At 40.4% G+C, this 20,264-nt stretch overlaps 1 protein-coding gene across 13 annotated transcripts in view; it reads left to right on the plus strand.

Annotated features, from left to right (window-relative positions):
- The window catches only part of YEATS2 (YEATS domain containing 2), a 100,999-nt gene that overhangs the window by 36,357 nt on the left and 44,378 nt on the right, over positions 1 to 20,264 (plus strand). For 5 of the 13 annotated variants that reach the window (XM_035275142.3, XM_078350239.1, XM_035275143.3 and 2 more), the window contains 8 exons: positions 1,512 to 1,623; positions 4,248 to 4,292; positions 9,860 to 10,040; positions 11,742 to 11,984; positions 13,830 to 13,991; positions 16,200 to 16,303; positions 18,187 to 18,294; positions 18,805 to 18,987. In XM_035275142.3, the coding sequence (XP_035131033.3) occupies positions 1,512 to 1,623; positions 4,248 to 4,292; positions 9,860 to 10,040; positions 11,742 to 11,984; positions 13,830 to 13,991; positions 16,200 to 16,303; positions 18,187 to 18,294; positions 18,805 to 18,987 (1,138 nt within the window). The remainder of the gene's footprint in view (positions 1 to 1,511; positions 1,624 to 4,247; positions 4,293 to 9,859; positions 10,041 to 11,741; positions 11,985 to 13,829; positions 13,992 to 16,199; positions 16,304 to 18,186; positions 18,295 to 18,804; positions 18,988 to 20,264) is intronic. The other 8 variants (XM_035275146.3, XM_078350240.1, XM_078350241.1 and 5 more) reach the window with 6 other exon arrangements.

Below are 20,264 nucleotides of genomic sequence, written 5' to 3' on the forward strand. Positions count from 1 at the left end.
GGCATATTGCAAAATGAGTTTAGACTTACCATTTAGCTTTGCTGGAATTTAAATGAGCAAACTTAACATCACTAAAATTGCCATTAATTTACTCTTCGCAAGTCCACCATGCCTCTAGGCTCTCCTGTATCTCTGGCTGTGGGTCTCATTTCAGACTGTCTTGGCCTTCTCATTTGCCCCCAAGCCTGAATCTCTACCCGCATCATGGCTGCTTCTCTTTGCTCCTGTGCAGCTGGTTTCTTCCATCCAGGGCACTCTCATTTGCTCTGCTTTGCTTTCTTTTCTCTCTGGTTTGTAAGGTATTTATTAATTCCTCTGCTTTCTAGGCTACCCTCATGTGCAGTGCTTTTTCCTGACTCAGGCTCCATGGTGAGCTCCTCGCTCTGTGTTTTTTAATTCACACCTGTTAGGTGCCTATCAGGTTGCGTTCTTGTACTCTGCACTTACTGAAATTCAGTTTTCCAAAAACACTATCCGTTGAGTTTCTTTCTCCTTGTAATTTTTTTTTTTTTTTTTTGAGGTAGAGTCTTGCTCTGCCACCTAGGCTGGAGTGCAGTGGTGTGATCTCAGCTCACTGCAGCCTCCACCCCCGGTTCAAGCAATTGTCATGGTCTCACAAAGTGTTGGGATTACAGGCGTGAGCCGCTGCACCCTACCTCCTTGTAATTTTGATATCTTCTCTCATTACAGTAATTCTAAGCCAGGATGCATAACAAATGTTTTCATGTTAAAAGCATTCTCTCTCTTCCCTATGGACTTAGACCGTATTGTTTTGAGTACCTAAAGATATCTCAATTAAATTTCTAAATTTTTTACTGTGGAAAATTTCAAACATATATGAAAGTAAAGAGTATAATGAACCCTCATGTGCCCATCACTGGTTTTCTTTTCTTTTCTGTCAATTCCCACCCCCTTTTTTCCTTCACAAATTACATTGTGCTGAGAATTCTCCAGTCTAGTTAGCATACACACACAGTCCTCTCTGCCCACTAAAATCAGTCACAGTTCAGGGAAGGTAATATTGTGAACGTATTATCTTTCTTTAAGTCTTCTTAGCAGAGAGTTTCAAATATATTGGCACTTTCAGTTGAGCATATTCCTGATGTATTTTGTTTCTGCCTCAGTGGGGAGTAATAATTATGCGGCTTTAGAGTAGGGAATGGTTACCCCATGGTCTGTATCTGTCAAATGCCAATTAAGGATGCTGGCTCTCTAGGGACATTTATCAGATCGCCTTAGATCACTCATCTATGAAAATGACATTGGATTATATGGTCCAAGTTTACTCTAGCTCTTAGCATTCAGTAATTGAAAGTTTAACAGAGCTTTGAGTTGAATTTTTATAATTTAGCATTTTAGCAAAATTCAGCTTGTTGATTTAGTTTTAAATGAGGAAACCTAAATGATTCTCAGAACAAAGTGAATTTCTGATTTGTCCGTTGTCAGAAAACTTCTTGTGTAGGATAAGAGAGTGAACATGGATGAATGTGTTAATATCTGCTTTTCCATAGAGAACCTCCTTTTCACCTCACCAGAAGAGGCTGGGGTGAGTTTCCCGTCAGAGTTCAAGTTCACTTTAAGGACAGCCAGAACAAGCGGATAGATATCATACATAATCTGAAGGTATTGTAACAAAACATTGCTCTCTCATTTTGAAGTCTCTTTTTACCAGCTACAGTTGATTCTTGAACAACATAGGGGTTAAGGGCCTCCTCACAATAAAAAATTCACATATAACTTTTGACTCCCCCAAAACTTTGCTATTAAAAGCCTGCTGTTCACTGTAAGCCTTACTAATAATGTAAATAGTCAGTTAACATGTATTTTGCATGTTATATATATTATAGACTATTCCGATAATAAAGTAAGCTGGAGAAAAGAACTGTTATTAAGAAAATCATAAGGCATAGAACATATATTTACTATTCATTAAGTGGAAGTGGATCATCTTGAAGGTCTTTATCCTCACCATCTTCACATTGAGTAGGCTGAGGAATAGGAGGGGTTGGTCTTGCTGTCTCGGGTGGCAGAGATGGAGGAAACTCCATACATAAGCAGATCTGTGCAGTTCCAACCCCTGTTCAAGGGTCAGCTATTCAGAGTAGTCCTGTTAGGTCTTCTGTAAGAAGTGGCTAAGAATAGTGGGAGGAGGAGATACTATTTTGAGTGTGTTGTGCTTACTGCTACAATACTACTTTGTCCTCTGATGGTTGGAGAATCACTTTACAGGTAATGTATGTCCTATAAAAAGATGAACAAGCGATCCTCCCTCATCAGCCTCCTGAGTTGTTGGGACCACAGGCATGCGCCACCATGCCTAGCTAGTTTGTTTATTTTTTATAGAGATGTTGTCCAGGCTGGGTTTTTTTTGTTTTTTGTTTTTGTAGATAGGATCTCCCTTTTTCACCCAGGGTGGTGTGCGGTGGTGTGATCATGGATCATGGCTCATTGCGACTCTTGGGCTCAAGAGATCCTCCTGCCTCAGCCTCTTGAGTAGCCGAGACTACATGCCACCAGGCCTGGTTAATTTTTGTATTTTTTGTAGAGAAAGGGTTTCGTCATGTTGTCCAGGCTAGTATTGAACTTCTGGACTCAAGCAGTCAGCCTGCCTCAACCTCCCAAAGTTCTGGGATTACAGAATTGAGCCACTGAGCCTGATGTCAGACTTCTGATTTTTGAAATAATACAGAATAAGACTTTGTTTTATAAGAACTCTAAAAATCTTTGACAGTAGCCTTCGTGTCTCCTGAAATCATTTCTACTCCAGGTGAAACCTGTTCCTGTTACATTTCTTATATGTTTTGTTTTCCAGTTCCTCTTCCTGTTTTGATAATGGTTCTGTCCTATCCAATGTCCCTCTTAAATTTTGGTCCCAACAATGAAACATACGCCAGTGCAGATTACAGAGACGCTATTCTTTCTGTGCTCTGGAGACTGTGAAAATGGGTGTAACCTAAATTGCCCATATCTCTTCAGCAGCCATACTGTTGGCTAAGGTTTAAATAGTAAAACTCTAGCTTTCTTTCATGGAACCACTGTTAATCCACCCTGTCTTGCTTTTTATCTTGTGAACACTAAATCTCATGACTGACCGAGTTGTTCTCTCTTTGTTGGCTGCTGAGAAACTCAGCCAGACTTGACATCTACCTCTCTTAAGCCTTTAAAACCTGGTATTCACTAACCTGCCCTGGCTTCATTTTTTCCCTCTCTTATCTTTCCTTTCCATTCTACCCAATTTAATAAATTTCCCTATGAAGCTTATTGTATGTTTATATCCTTTTTTTTTTTTTTCTTTTTTTGAGAGAGTTTTGCTCTTGTTGCCCAGGCATTCCAGGTCACTGCAACCTCTGCCTCCAGGGTTCAAGTGATTCTCCTGCCTTGGCCTCCTAAGTAGCTGGGATTGCAGGCATGCGCCACCACACGCTGCTAATTTTGGAATTTTAGTAGAAATGGGGTTTCTCCATGTTTGTCAGGCTGGTCTCGAACTCGAGACCTCAGGTGATCTGCCCGCCTTGTCTTCCCAAAGTGCTGGGATTACAGGTGTGAGCCACCACACTCAGCCAAGTTCCTTTTTTTTCAATAGTGGAGTATAAACTTACAAACAGATAAGAACTTAACCTTTTTCTGTGTAATTGTAAACTCTTTTGTTTACATTTCGTCAGTGTATACTCCTCTCTCCTCAAGAAACAAATCATGGTGCCAGTATATTTGAAGTCATTAGCATTGCCTCTACTGCCTAAAATTTCATTTTTTTCAGTGCTTAGTAAATATACTCCAAGTATGTAATTGTATCACAGAATGTGTGCGTTTAAAATACATAAAGCCTGCCATTTAAAATATCTATACACAGTCTTTGTAAACTCATCTGTGTGGCTACATGATATTTCACAGATTGATGGTCCATAGTTTACTCACACATTCATTTTGGATGTTTTTATTGTTTTTAGTTTGGTTATAGATAATGCTGCAATAAACATCTTTTTGTGTAAAACTTCCTCCATTTTTACGTTGTTCTTAGAATAGGTTTTTAAAAATGTATAATTTATATTAAAAATATAGTAACTGTATGTCTGAGGTTTTTTGATTTAACTCAGTTTTTTTATTGAAGTGATGAATTTATATTTACATTATGAAAAAGTAGGTCCTATGGTATGAAGATTTGTGAAAGAACTTTAGATAAGATTGCATCCTATGATAATATGTGGTAAGCGCAGTGAAATTTAACACTCCCTTTTGTCTTTCCACAGCTGGATAGAACTTACACTGGCTTGCAGACTCTTGGAGCAGAGACGGTAGGTATTTTTCCCTACAGTATCATCTTATTATCTGGGAATGAGGATGAAAACTGATCTTCATTTTTTGTTTTGTTTTGTTTTGAGACAGTGTCTTCATTCTGTCACCCAGGCTGGAGTGCAGTGGCATGATACTGACTCACTGCAACCTCTGCCTCCCAGGTTCAGGCGATTTTCCTACCTCAGCCTCCTGAGTAGCTGGGACTACAGGCACGCACTACCCTGCCCAGCTAATTTTTGTATTTTTAGTAGAGGTGGGGATTCTCCATTTTGGCCAGGCTGGTCTCGAATTCCTGACCCCAGATGATGTGCCCACCTCGTCCTCCCAAAGTGCTGAGATTACAGGTGTAGCCACTGCACCTGGCCGATCATTTATAATTAGGGCAAAAAATTAGTGTTAGTTTTTTTTAAGTTTGTCTTTCTGTGTTAGTCCAGTCTCAGACTGCTCTAAAGAACTACTGAAGACTGGGTAATCGATGAAGAAAAGAAGTTTAATTGACTCACAGTTCCACAGACTTACTAGGAAACATGGGTTGGAGGCCTCAGGAAACTTTAAATCACAGTGGAAGGGTGAAGGGGAAGTGAACACCTTCTCATGGCAGCAGGAGAGAGAGTGCGAAGGGGGAAGTGCCACACACTTTTCAACCATCAGATCTTGTGAGGACTCACTCACTATTATGAGAACAGCAGGTGGGAAGTAGGCCCCATGATTTGATCACCTCCCACCAGGCCCTTCCTCCGATATGGGCGGGGGGTGGGGTAGGATTACAGTTTGAGTTGAGATTTGAGTGGGGGCACAGCCAAACTGTATCACTTCTCTACCCCATTTTTTGTTTCTTCTCTCTGTTTCTTTTTTTTTTTTTGAGACCGAATGTCACTCTGTTGCCAGGCTGGAGTGCAGTGGAGTGATCTCAGCTCACTGCAACCTCTGCCTCCCGGGTTCAAGCGATTCTCCTGCCTCAGCCTCCTGAGTAGCTGGGGACTACAGGCACACACCGCTATGCCCAGCTAATTTTTGTATTTTTAGTTTCACCCTATCAGTCAGGCTGCTCTTGAACTCCTGACCTCAGGCAATCCACCCACCTTGGCCTCCCAAAGTGCTGGGATTTCAGGAGTGGGCCACTATGCCTGGCCTTCTCTTTTGTTTTCTTTTTCTAATTGAGAAACTCTGTCACCCAGCTTGGAGTGCATAATATAATCATGGCTCACTGCAACCTTGAATTCCTAGGTTCCAGCGATTCTCCCACCTCAGCCTCCGAATAGCCAGGACTATAGCCCTGCACTACCATGCCCAGCTAATTTTTAATTTTTTTATAGAGACAGTGTCTCACTATGCTCACAGCCTGGTCTCGAACTCCTGGCTGCAAGCAGTCCTCTCACCTCAGCCTCCCAAAGCACCAGGATTATAAACATGAGCCACTGCACCCAGCCTTGGTTCATGTATTTTTTTTAAAAATTGTGGTTAAAAAACATGTAACACAAAATTTACCATCTTACCCATTTCTCAGTGCACAGTTTAGTGGTATTAAGTGCATTCATATTGTTGTGCAGCCAGACCATAGTCCTTAGGACTGTTTTCATCTTGCAGAGCTGAAACTCTGTACCCATTAAACAATGACTACCCACTCCTCCCCCACCGCTCCAGCCCTGGCAACTGCTGGTCTACTTTTTGTCTCTATGAATGTGACTGCTCCCATTTATATGAGAATTCCTCATATAAATGGAATCATATAGTATGTGTCTTTTTGTGATTGCCTTATTTCACGTTGCATAATGTCCTCAGATTTCATCCATGTTGTAGCATATGTCAGAATTTCCTTCCTTTTTTAAATAATTTATTTTCATTTATTTATTTTTGAGAAAGGGTCTTGCTCTGTCATATGCCACCATGACCAGCTAATTTATTTACTTATTTTTTGTAGAGACAGGGTCTCACTGTGTTGTTCAGGATTGTCTTGGTCTCCTGGGCTCAAGCGATCCTCCTGCCTTGGCTTCCCAAAGTGTTGGGATTATAGGCATGAGCCATTGTGCCCAGCCCCTCTTCCTTTTTTAGGCTGAATAGTATTGCATTGTATGTATGTACCATATTTTATTTATCTGTTCATCTGCTGATGGACGCTTGAGTTGCTTTCACCTTTTGGCTATTGTTAATAGTGCTGCTATGAACGTGGGTGTAGAGGTATCTATTCAGATCCTTGTTTTCAGTTCTTTTGGGTATATAGCTAGAAATGGAATGGGCTAGATCATATGGTCATTGCATTTTTAGAGGAAGCACTGCTGTATTTTTTATGGCAGCTGCACCATTTTACACTCCCACCAACAGTGCACTGGCGTTCCATCTTCTTCGCATCTTCACCGGCGTTTGCTAACTTTCTTTTGTTTTTAATTTATAGTAGGCATTCTCATGGTTGTGTTGTGATGTCTTGTAGTTTTGACCTGTGTTTCTGTAATTACTAGTGACACTGAGGATCCCTTCCTGTGCTCCTTGGCCATGTGTTTATCTTCTTTGGAGAAATGTCTATTCAAAGACATTTTTTAATTAGGTGGTTTGGTTTTTGTTGTCGCAGAGTCACGGGAGTTATTCATATATTCTGGATAGTAACCCCTTACCAGGTAGATGCAAGTATTTACGTCCATTCCGTGATATATTTTTGCCTTTTCACTCTGTTGATTGTGTCCTTTGATGTACAGAAGTTTTTAAGTTTGATGTAGTCCCATTTGTCTATTTTTTCTTTTGTTGCCTGTGCTTTTGGTGTCATATCCAAGAAACCATTACCAAATTCAGTGTCATGAAGCTTTTCGTTTGTATTTTCTTCTAAGAGTTTTACTTTATGGTCTTTGATCCATTCCGAGTTCATTTTGATATGTAGGATAAAGTAAGGCTCCAGTTGTGTTCTTTTGCATGTGGATATCAGTTTTCTTAGCACCATTTGCTGAAAATATTGTGTTTTCCCCCACTGAATGGTCTTGGAATCCTTGTCAAAGATATCTGACCATGTATGTGAGGTTAATCTATTCCACCGCTCTGTATGTCTGTTTTTTTCCATTGCTCTATATGTCTGTTTTTATGCCAGCAGCATACTATTTTGATTACTATAGCTTTGTAATAAATTTTGAAATCAGGAGTCTGGGACCTCCAACTTTATTGTTTACCTTCTTCCCCTTTTTTTTGTATTCGTGATATAATGTCAGTAGTTGCTATTTAATCAGAGTTTACCAATTAATCTTACTCTGTCTAGAGAAATCTGCTGTGTTATATCAGAAGGTGCTTACTGAGCACTGATCCAGGTGCTGAGAATACAGAAATGAACAAGGTAGCTTCTTCCCTCAAAGAGTCATATTCTTAGTGGCATTGAAAATGGGGAGGGCAGAGAGTAAATACAAAAGCAAAAAAAATTATTTCAGTTTCAAATAAGTGCTATGAAGATGAGAGTAGCTCGGGGGTAAGGAAGTTGCTTATCCTTGGGTGGTTAGGGATGGTCTCTCTGAGAAGGTGATGCTTATGCCTGGGTGGTTAGGGACGGTCTCTCTGAGAAGGTGATGCTTATGCTTGGGTGGTTAGGGACGGTATCTCTGAGAAGGTGATGCTTATGCTTGGTTGGTTAGGGATGGTCTCTGAGAACGTGATGCTTATGCTTGGGTGGTTAGGGATGGTCTCTGAGAAGGTGATGCTTATGCTTGGGTGGTTAGGGACGGTCTCTGAGAAGGTGATGCTTATGCTTGGGTGGTTAGGGATGGTCTCTGAGAAGGTGATGCTTATGCTTGGGTGGTTAGGGACGTTATCTCTGAGAAGGTGATGCTTATGCTTGAGTGGTTAGGGATGGTCTCTGAGAACGTGATGCTTATGCTTGGGTGGTTAGGGATGGTCTCTGAGAAGGTGATGCTTATGCTTGGATGGTTAAGGACGGTCTCTCTGAGAAGGTGATGCTTATGCTTGGGTGGTTAGGGATGGTATCTCTGAGAAGGTGATGCTTATGCTTGTGTGGTTAGGGACGGTCTCTCTGAGAAGGTGATGCTTATGCTTGGGTGGTTAGGGATGGTATCTCTGAGAAGGTGATGCTTATGCTTGTGTGGTTAGGGACGGTCTCTCTGAGAAGGTGATGCTTATGCTTGGGTGGTTAGGGATGGTATCTCTGAGAAGGTGATGCTTATGCTTGGGTGGTTAGGGATGGTATCTCTGAGAAGGTGATGCTTATGCTTGTGTGGTTAGGGACGGTCTCTCTGAGAAGGTGATGCTTATGCTTGGGTGGTTAGGGATGGTCTCTGAGAAGGTGATGCTTATGCTTGGGTGGTTAGGGATGGTATCTCTGAGAAGGTGATGCTTATGCTTGGGTGGTTAGGGATGGTCTCTGAGAAGGTGATGCTTATGCCTGAGTGGTTAGGGACGGTCTCTTTGAGAAGGTGATGCTTATGCTTGGGTGGTTAGGGATGGTCTCTCTGAGAAGGTGATGCTTATGCTTGGGTGGTTAGGGACGGTATCTCTGAGAAGGTGATGCTTATGCTTGGGTGGTTAGGGATGGTCTCTGAGAACGTGATGCTTATGCTTGGGTGGTTAGGGATGGTCTCTGAGAAGGTGATGCTTATGCTTGGATGGTTAAGGACGGTCTCTGAGAAGGTGATGCTTATGCTTGGGTGGTTAGGGACGTTATCTCTGAGAAGGTGATGCTTATGCTTGAGTGGTTAGGGACGGTCTCTCTGAGAAGGTGATGCTTATGCTTGGGTGGTTAGGGATGGTATCTCTGAGAAGGTGATGCTTATGCTTGGGTGGTTAGGGATGGTCTCTGAGAAGGTGATGCTTATGCTTGGGTGGTTAGGGATGGTATCTCTGAGAAGGTGATGCTTATGCTTGGGTGGTTAGGGATGGTATCTCTGAGAAGGTGATGCTTATGCTTGGGTGGTTAGGGATGGTCTCTGAGAAGGTGATGCTTATGCTTGGGTGGTTAGGGATGGTCTCTGAGAACGTGATGCTTATGCTTGGGTGGTTAGGGATGGTCTCTGAGAAGGTGATGCTTATGCTTGGATGGTTAAGGACGGTCTCTCTGAGAAGGTGATGCTTATGCTTGGGTGGTTAGGGATGGTCTCTGAGAAGGTGATGCTTATGCTTGGGTGGTTAGGGACGGTCTCTGAGAAGTTGGTGCTTATGCTTGTGTGGTTAGGGATGGTATCTCTGAGAAGGTGATGCTTATGCTTGTGTGGTTAGGGACGGTCTCTCTGAGAAGTTGGTGCTTCATTGAGACCTGCCGCTGAGAAAGGCAGCCATGCAAAGATTTGTAGGAATAGTGTTCTAAGGAGTAGCAACAGTATAATGAAAAGGCCCCAGGTTTGTGATTCATTTTACTGAGATTTGCATGCCAAGCCAGATTAGATTTTTGCTGAGGCATGTGTCTGTTAAGACAGATTAGATGACCTTCTAGGATAAATACTTCAGTTCTTCAGATTGAAATTTTCTTTGAAGTGTGGTTAGAAATTACCCCTCACATCCCTGAGATCACATTCTTGAACAGGACTTGAGCTTTCTGTATCATTGATGATGGACTCATGAGCCCGATTATTGCCCAATTGTCTAGGTAGTGGATGTTGAACTCCATCGCCATTCTCTCGGAGAAGACTATGTATATCCTCAGTCCTTGGAGTCTGACATCTCTGATGCCCCTCCATCTTTGCCTTTGACCATTCCAGCCCCAGTGAAAGCTTCTTCGCCAATAAAGCAGGCACATGAGCCAATACCCGATACCTCCGTGGAGAAAGGTAATTCAGCATTTCTCCTTACATAGAGTTGTTCTGAGGCATTCCTTTCCCATTTGCTGCTTTCAGAGACCTATAGTATATGGAAAATGACTTTGCCATAAGTAGACATGCTGTCTCTACTGCACAGCTCTGTTATGAAAGCCAAATCTCCACTCCTGTCAAAACTATTTCGCCATGAAGTTCTACCAACATTTTATAAAATGGCAAACTCACTAAAAACATTTTCTTTTTGTTGTTGTTGTTTGTTTGTTTTTGAGATGGAGTCTCACTCTGTTGCCCAGGCTGGAGTGCAGTGGTGCAATCTCGCCTCAGTATAACCTCCACCTCCCTGGTTCAAGTAATTCTCCTGCCTTAGCCTCCCTAGTAGTTGGGATTACAGGCACCCACCACCTTGCCTGGCTGCTATATATATATATATATATATAAATTTTATTCACCTGGGTACAGGTGGGCTAAGGCCAAAACGGGCATTAGCCAATTTCTGTATTTTTAGTAGAGATGGGATTACAGGTGCCCACCACCACACCTAGCTAATTTTTGTATTTTTAGTAGAGACGGGTTTTCACCATGTTGGTCTGGTGTGTCTTGAACTCCGCACCTCAGGTGATCTACCTGCCTCGGCCTCCCAAAGTGCTGGGATTACAGGCATGAGCCACTGCATCTGGCCTAGAACATTAGATTTTTATCACTTGATGATTATAATGGTTCCTTCTGATGTATTACAGGGCAACTTTATAGTTCAGTTTCTGATTGTGTGAGCAAGAAACTTGAATATTAAATATCTGATCTTAAAGTAAAAGATTCATCACCAACAATGTATTTTGGCCATGCAATTTTTAAATTTAACAAATATATGTATATAAATACATATTTAAATGTTCACATATATAAGCATAAAAGATATAAAATTGATTTTGAATGTTTTATTTCTAAGCCTATATTTTAATGTGATTTTAGTATTTTAGTTCTTTTATAAAATCTCAACTTTATTTCTCTTTAGATTTCAATTGCATCTTCTTTATGGGCATTTAATAAGATAGGAGAGGGGCTGGCCACAGTGGCTCACGCCTGTAATCTCAGCACTTTGGGAGGCCTAGACGGGCGGATCACCAGAGGTCAGGAGTTGGAGAGTCGCCTGGCCAACATGACGAAATCCCATGAATACCAAAAATAGAAAATGTAGCCAGGTGTGGTGGTGCACGCCTGTAATCCCAGCTGCTCGATAGGCTGAGGCACGAGAATAACTTGAACCTGGGAGGAGGAGGTTGCATAGTGAGCTGAGATTGCACCACTGCACTCGTAACAAGAGCAAAACAATGTCTCTAGATAAATAAATAAATACGATAGGAGGGTATCATTAGATTAAGGGAATGCTTTCTGAGATTTCTTTTCTAAATCGTTTTTCAGTTTATATGTTAAAAAACGGAGGAACAAACGTACGTGTTCTTTTTATGTTAAATGTTATGGTTTATAGTTAATATGTTTTCAAGTTTCTTTTAAAAACACTTTAAACGTGATTCTAAGCATATATACTTTTCACCAAAAAGAAGTATGGAGGGATGATGGATTGTATTTATTTTTCTACCAGTACATGGTTTAAAAGTGGGTGTTGAAATAAGGCATTTTTCTTCTTTCCCACAATGGTAAAGTTTTGTTATTTCAAATTGATGATGACTAGCCATTTGTCTCTTTCATCTCAAGCAGGATTCCCAGCTAGCACTGAAGCTGAACGACACACTCCGTTTTATTCTTTGCCGTCTTCATTGGAAAGAACACCCACCAAAATCACAACATCCCAGAAAGTTACCTTTTGTTCTCATGGCAATTCAGCTTTCCAGCCAATAGCATCAAGCTGCAAAATTGTGCCACAAAGTCAAGTTCCTAATCCTGAGTCACCTGGAAAGTCCTTCCAGCCCATCACCATGAGCTGCAAGATAGTCTCAGGTATGCAGATGTGTTGCAGGTGGTGTATGTGGAGTTGACTGGATGTTAAAATTATTGGAACGACAAAACAAAATACTGTGGCTTTTTATCTCTTCAGTTCTTCTAAGCAGTGCTTAACAGCGAAGTTTATCGCTGTTGATTGCCAAAGCTATCACAAGGCAAAAACAAAGTTCATTCATAGAGAAATTATTTTTGAATGGAGGCAATAAATGAAACTCAAATGGTCAAATTTTTGTCTCCTGGAATCAGCACGGGTAAAATGTTTGCTGGAATATATGGCTGAAACTAAGGGGTCGGAATTGTGTGTGGGGATTAGATATATGGAAGCCACAGTGACTACTCATAGAAAAAATTTAGAGGCCTTTGGCGTGGAGTTAAGTTGTCAGGGTTGGAACTGGTTGGGAATTGAAATGCTAGAATAATCTCTAACCACACTAGAAAATTGTTCATTCCTATTGTCAATAGGTAGTTCTGAGTCGTCTTTTTCACTAAGGATGGATTGTCCTTTGCCTTGTGACAGTTTCACATTATGCTAAGTAAAATTTAGTAGGAATATATACTTTATGGTTTTGGCTGTTCCACCTTAGAACAAAACATGTTTGTTAAAAGGCACTTGAAAATATCAAGGAAGTATGAGGACTTCCGTACAATACTTAAAATGGGGGAAAAGAAATGTTTGGTTTTATAAGTAGACAGCTAAGTAAAATTATGATCCAAATCTTTGAAACTGATAAGAGATAAATAATTGATAGACAGTTTTTTTTTTTCTTGAGACCAAGTTTCACTGTTGTCACCCAGGCTGAAGTGCAATGGTGCGATCTTGGCTCACTGCAACCTCTGCCTCCAGAGTTCAAGCGATTCTTCTGCCTCAGCCTCCCAAGTAGCTGGGACTACAGGTTCACACCACCACTCCTGGCTAATTTTTGTATTTTTTGTAGAGATGGGGTTTCACCATGTTGGCCAGTCTGGTCTTGAACTCCTGACTTCAGGGGCTTCACCCACCTTGGCCTCCCAAAGTGCTGGGATTACAGATGTGAGCCACTATGCCCAGCCATTGGTAGGCCATTTTACCTACCAGGTAGAAAAATTTTGGAACTTGCTACTTCAGAGGTGGAATAGGCTGAACATATAAATTGGTTTGAAGTTTAGAGAAATTCATGGATGACAAGTTTGATCAATAAAAGACAGTAGAGAATGTTTAACTGTCAGTAACTTTTGAGAATACTTTGTGGGAACACGAATCTTTCTGGATTATGACTGTGACATAGTATTGACAGAGACTTTTGCTCTGGGTAGGTGAATTTCATATTTTCCTATTCAAAATAAATTGCAAAACAAGACACCAGGTTCTTAAGTCTAGCTATTTACTTACTAAGTTTCTCCCTAACTTTAGTGTCCTCACATATAACCAGTACTATATAACAGACTGCCTTTGGTGTTAAAAGGTTTATCGTGTCAAGATTCAGGAGTTTTTTTAAAAAAAAGGTTCAGCAGTTTCCCACTGCTGTGTAAAGTACTGCTTTTTGAACTTTAATGTACATACCAGGAGATCTAGTTAAAGTGCAGATTTATGTTCAGTAGGTCAAAGATGAGACCATAAAGTCTGTTTCTTAACAATTTCCTCAACAGTGCTGATGCTGTTGGTCCATGGATAAGGATGCAGAGTGTGAAACATACATCTTCTGCCTCCCTTATACCTCTGTTGCTGCTCAGTGCTAGAAACATGCAGTTCCGTTTTATTTTCCCAGTTTGTCCCAGTGGCACTGACCTTCCTGGTCCTGGACATCTTCTTGCATGAGTTGAATATGTATATTTTATTTCTATTCCCTTTCTTTAATTAATAAGGTTCCCCAATATCAACTCCAAGCCCATCACCATTGCCTCGAACCCCGACTTCCACTCCAGTCCATGTGAAGCAAGGCACTGCTGGCTCTGTTATTAGTAATCCTTATGTTATCATGGACAAGCAGCCTGGTCAGGTTATTGGAGCCACCACTCCAGGTACAGGTGTGTATCAGATCAATATCTGTATAATCCAAAAGGTTTGATCTTTTATTAAAAACAGAGTCCTATCATGACTTAGTAGCCATGTATCTGGAGAATGCGAGAACAGGGAATACATAAAAGTAAAGCCAGCACTGTTCCTTTTAGGGGAGGTTTACTCTGTAAAAGTTTCATTTTTTAGAATTTACTTGAGTTTTCTTTTAATTTCTAAAAATTCAAAGTAAGCCATAATTAATTTCCTTAAAAGAACAGTTGATTTTGTTTTCATTTAGAAGACTTACTACTACCTCTCTTCCAAATGAAGCTTTTGCTAACTGTGGACCACATACATTTCTCCCCAGTGAAATAAAAAGTTGGTATTTACTTTTCTTCAGGGAAGACCCATTCTGCTGTGGGAGGGGAAATTGAAACCTGCAGTTTTAAAGAGAACCCGTAGGAAGAAGTCATCCCTGAGCTCACCATGTTTGCCACTATAATCCCATGCAACTATATCATGCTTTTAGGTTTTTTTGAATGCTTTCCCTAACTTTATTTTATTTATTCCCTTCATTTAACTTGTATTTATTTATTATTAATTTATTAATTTACTTTTTGAGACAGAGTCTTGCTGTTTCACCCAAGCTGGAGTGCAGTGGCATGATCTCAGCTTACTGCAACCTCTGCCTCCTGGGTTCAAGCAGTTCTCCTGCCTCAGCCTCCCATGTGGCTGGAATGACAGGCATATGCCACCACACCTAGCTAATTTTTTCGTTTTTAGTAGAGATGGGGTTTCACCATTTGGCCAGGCTGGTCTCAACTCCTGACCTCAGGTGATCCACCCACCTCAGCCCCTCAAAGTGCTGAGATTACAGGTGCGAGCCACTGTGCCCACCCTCATTCAACCTGTATTTAAACACACACTCCTAACTATAAACTTCCCTGTAGCTTTCACTTCTAATTAAGAGAAATAGAAGATAAATGAAATAGAAGGGTTGATTTATAAGATGAGCCTGATTTTTTCGTTTGTTTGTTTAACTTATTGTAATTAACGTACGAATGTATGTTGGGCTTTTCCAAGCAGTTTTTTTTGGAAAGGCTAAACTTTAATAATGACTATAATTGTGGAATGCCCTTAAAAATTACTGTGTTCAGGGCTTACCCAGTAACCTTTCAGACTTACTTAGGGATTCCAAATAGGTGTTATTTCACGACATTTCGTTTTAGGATTCAGTCAGAAGTCTTTGGAGGCAAGTTTGGTAAATGGGGTAGATGATTAAATACTATTTGGGTCTTGACTTGTTGTCTATAGATAATATGACTAAATTTTTTCAGACTCTAAAGGCAGTTGTACAAATGGAGTCTAAAATGTTTAATGTTGGCTGGGTACAGTGGCTCACGCCTGTAATCTCAGCACTTTGGGAGGCCAAGGCAGGCAGACCACGAGGTTAGGAGTTTGAGACCCTCCTAGCCAATATGGTGAAACCCTGTCTCTACTAAAAATACAAAAATTAGCCCGGTGTGGTGGCACGTGCCCGTAGTCCCAGCTATTTGGGAGGCTGAGGCAGAAGAATCGCTTAAACCCAGGAGGCAGAGGTTGCAGTAAGCTGAGATCGTACCACTGTACTCCAGCTTGGGCGACAGAGCAAAACTCTGTCTCAAAAAAAAAAATTAGCTGTGCGTGGTTGTGTGTACCTGAAGTCCCAGCTACTGGGGAGGCTGAGGTGGGGGAATTACTTGAACCTGGTAGGTGGAGGTTGCAGTGAGCTGAGATCGTGCCAGTGTACTCCAGCCTGGGCGACAGAGGGAGACTTCATCTCAGAAAAGAAAAAAAATGTTTAATGTTGGCAGCATTTGAAATAGGAATAACTTTCTGGTGAAAATACTTTGAAGGAGCTAGCAGAATACATATTCTGGCACATTTGTTAAACAATCAGTATCATGATAGAGTGTCTTTTGTGGCATAAGGATTAGAATATACAAGATATACTTACTTATTCTTCTGCATATCCTTACCAGCTTCTTATCCTTCTTCAAGTTGAGCATGAGAACACTTCACAGGGATGGGTCCTTAAGGGTTTTTTTCCATACTAGTTTTAGCCTTAAAAATGAGTTTTCAACCCTTAAAAAATGAAAAATAAATAATGGGAAAGAAGGGAGGATGGTGGAAATGCATTAAAATTACATTTTGTAAATTTTACCTTGTTTATATTTTAATTGTGCCTTGCTTATTAGGAAGTCCTACAAACAAGATCTCCACGGCTTCTCAGGTCTCCCAAGGAACAAGTTCCCCCGTTCCTAAAATTCATGGAAGTAGTTTTGTAACATCTGCTGTCAAGGTAACACTCTTACTATATTATTACACTTTACTAGCTTCTTTTTCTTTTCATTTTTTAAAAACAATTTTTTAAAATAGAGGTAGGGTCTCCCCCTTTATGAGACAGGCTATATTGAACTCCTGGCCTCAAGAGATCCTCCCACATTGCCTACCAGGGTCCTGGGGTTACAGGCATGAGCTGCACCCAGCCACTTAGCTGGTTTCTGAACAAAGTATGTTCAGCCTCAGCAAGAATGTGTCTGTTGGTGATACAAATTTCATAAAGTTGAATCTTCAAGCTGTTAAGCATCTAGATATCTACTGCAGACTTTATTACCTCACTTGGATCTTTTTGTAGTGTCAAAAATGCTTCACAGCACTTGTATCAAATAGTCACCTAGTATCAATTTGAAAACTTACTGATAAGATTATTTATTTACTTATTTATTTTGTGTAGTTCGCTAAAAACATTTCCTTATAAAAATATTCATCTCACCTCTTTCCTTTCAGACACCTATTTCTCTCACAACAGAGAACTGCTTGCTCTCCTCTCTCCTTTTTTCTGCCTATTAAACTTCTGCTCCTTTACCCATAAAATAAATAAGTAAATAAAAATAAAAGTATTCATCTGACAGGACGTTCTTACCTTTTCTGTATATGCACCACCAAGAAGTAAATATACAAATGGGTCCCAGCTTACAGTGGTCCAACTTCAGATTTTTCGACTTTACCCTGGTGTAAAAACAACATGCATTTAGTGAGTCCTCCACTTACAGTGGGGTTACATCTAGATCAATCCACCATATAGTGAAAATGTGGGAAGTCAAAAATGGACTTCTGGCCTATGATGTTTTCACCTTATGATGGGTTTATCCAGATGTAACCCCATCCTACACCAGGGAGCATCATTATTTCCTTTTCCATGTGCTAAGCTTTTAGTTATTTGAAAATAATGCTTACCTCCAGAGTCTCCCCTGCTCCCCTTTTTCTGAGTAAGCAGTTCTTCAGAATTTAAAACTCTAAATATCATCTGACCTGTTCCAGTCAAATGACTGGTGCCTAACACAGCATTTCTTTTATTTAGATACTAATGACGATATTGAGTAATCTCCTAGTCCAAGGCGAGGCTGTTCTCTAAATTCTGTGCAGTGTGTTAGCACTTCATATGAATGTCTGAATTATAATAATCTTGAAAGTTGTAACTCTGCTGGTTTAATTTTTATTGTTTGTTGGTGATCATTTTACTATACCATCAAGAAATATTCTTTGTTTCTTGACGCTGTAACTGAATTTTGACAGTTTGCCTCTGAGATTTGTATTTTGTGTTTGAGAATTAAAGACAAACTACAGAAGTGTTGAATGTTGACTTGTTGTCTTTGCCTATGCCAATTATTGACATTCTTTTTGTTTTTTAAGTTTGTATTGAAAATTTTTCCTTTGTATTCTAGGTGTTCATTGAGTAAATTTTATATATCAAGTTGTGAGTATTATTAAGAGAGAGTATATAGTGAAACATGGCAGCTGCCTGTTTCTTTATTGATTTAGTACCTAGGCTCCAGGATATAAAATAAACTAAATACAGTCCCTATCCTTTAATGGTTTACCAACTGTTGGGACGACCAGTGAAGTCAACCAAATATTAAGGATGGTAATTAGAAGTCTTTCCAGCATACAGCAATACACAGATGAGTAGATTCTTGCCAAGTTACAGCTTTTCTTTGTATTTGGTTTCTAAAACAATATTAAAATGCAGGTATAGAGGCTTGGGAGACCCCAAGAAGTTTAGGGTTTTTTTTTTTGTTTATGTTGCTAGAGAATGTCACAGGTCTGTATTAATTGTAAATGACTAGATTATCTGAACTCACCCATTTATGCTAATTGTAAACTGTATTTTTACACACACAGCAGGAGGATTCTTTGTTTGCATCGATGCCACCTCTTTGTCCAATTGGGAGTCACCCTAAGGTTCAAAGCCCCAAACCTATAACAGGAGGACTTGGAGCTTTCACAAAAGTGAGTATGTATTAGGGGATTATCCCACAAGTCATAATACTTTCTGTGGCATGTTGGAGTTGATTGACACTCTCCCTACAACGTGTTCCTTTTTAGTAACTCTCAACTTCTCATTCTGAGATGTGCTTCCACGAATTTAATGATGTCCTCAGGGCAGCCTTGGGAGTCCAGCAAGATGGGAATTCATCTGGATGAATTCATCTAGAGCATAGGCTGTGTGTGTGTGTGTGTGTTTCTCTCTGCTGTCATCTACCACAGTCTCTAAAACAAGTGACTGTGTTATTACAGGAGTACAGGATCAAGTCCAGATCCTACTTTTGGTCCCTTTAATAGCTGTTACGGACTGTATTTAGGCAGTATATTTCCCCTTCTGGTGGAGTCGTTCTTTACAGATCAAGTTTCATTAATTCATTAATCCCTGTACACAGAAAAGATTCAGATATTAGCAGCTTTTAAAAAATGGAATGTTTATGGATGTTTTTTCAGTGTCATTATCATGTTTGTTGCAAGGTGATCATCAAACAGGAACCTGGTGAAGCCCCTCACGTGCCCGCAACAGGAGCTGCCAGCCAGTCACCACTCCCGCAGTATGTGACTGTGAAAGGGGGCCACATGATAGCTGTGTCCCCTCAAAAACAGGTCATAACTACTGGAGAAGGGATTGCCCAGTCAACAAAGGTTCAGCCCTCCAAGGTTTGTGTCGGGAAAGCTAACATGTAAATCATGTTGTTTGACTAAATAATTGACAAGGGCCGAAAAGATTGAGGGTAACAGGGTTGCTGATCTCATAAAAACCTGTGGGTGAAAGCCCAGTTGGAAAAGCAGGTCAGTTGGTGTGAAACTCTTTTGCTTCTGTAGTAATCGTTGACAAGAGCAGGATTATGTATTGCATGGGGTCCAGGAATGGTCCAAGAGGTAGGGGGATGCTGCTATCTCTGGCAGTGAAGGCAGCTGACTCATGGGCACAGTTTTCTACTTGATTCATATCTCAAAGGGATCTGCTGTTGACTTGTTTATTTCTGATAGGAGAATGCTGTAGTTTATGCCTCTTATGTACGGGCTGTTATCTATTTAATGATTCTTAGCTTTTTGTAGAGTTCACTTGTTTTATAATTTGAAGGTATGGGAGAATTAATGTACTGAAAGAATTTTGAAATGCCACGTAGAGCCATGTTTTCCTAAATCAGTTAGAAATACAGCATCATTATTTCTATTAGAAATTATTTCAATTAGAAAATGGCATCACCTTATGATGGTGCGTTCTGAGAAATGTGTCATTAGGTGATTTTGTTGTGGCAACATCACAGTGTACTTAAATCTAGATAGAATAGCTAACTACACCCCTAGGCTGCATGGTATAGCCTATTGCTCATAGGCCGTAAACCTCTTTGGCATGTTACTATTGAATACTATAGGAAGTTGTAATATAACAAACAGTAGATATTTGTGGATCTCAACATATCTAAACATAGAAAAGGTACTGTAAAAATACAGTGTTATAATCTTATGGGACCACCGTTGTATATGCAGTCTGTCATTGACTGAAACATCATGAATGTGGTTGATGACTGTGGAATCAGTATTGAGTGCTTTTGTGTGCCATTATAATCCACACACAACCCTGGAGAATGGGATTTTCACCCGTTTTACAAATGAGGAAACTGTGTCACAGGTTAAAGGGCTTCCTTGGGAGCATTACAGCTAATAAATGACAGCGTGTTTAAACTGAGGCCTGCTAACTCTGCTCCCCATTCCAGAACTAATGGAAAGTGGTGAGCTATTGTCTCTAAACTCAGCATGCTTTTAGAACATCAAGGTTAAATTGTCTCAACTTTTGGCAGGTATACTCTAAAGCTATTAAGAATATTGTATGGACTGGGCGTGGTGGCTCACACCTCTGAGTCACCCAACACTTTGGGAAGCTGAGGCAGGCGGATCACGTCAGGTCAGGAGTTTGAGACTAGCCTGTC

Source organism: Callithrix jacchus, chromosome 15 (genome assembly GCF_049354715.1).
Source record: "Callithrix jacchus isolate 240 chromosome 15, calJac240_pri, whole genome shotgun sequence".
Lineage (NCBI taxonomy): Eukaryota > Metazoa > Chordata > Mammalia > Primates > Cebidae > Callithrix > Callithrix jacchus.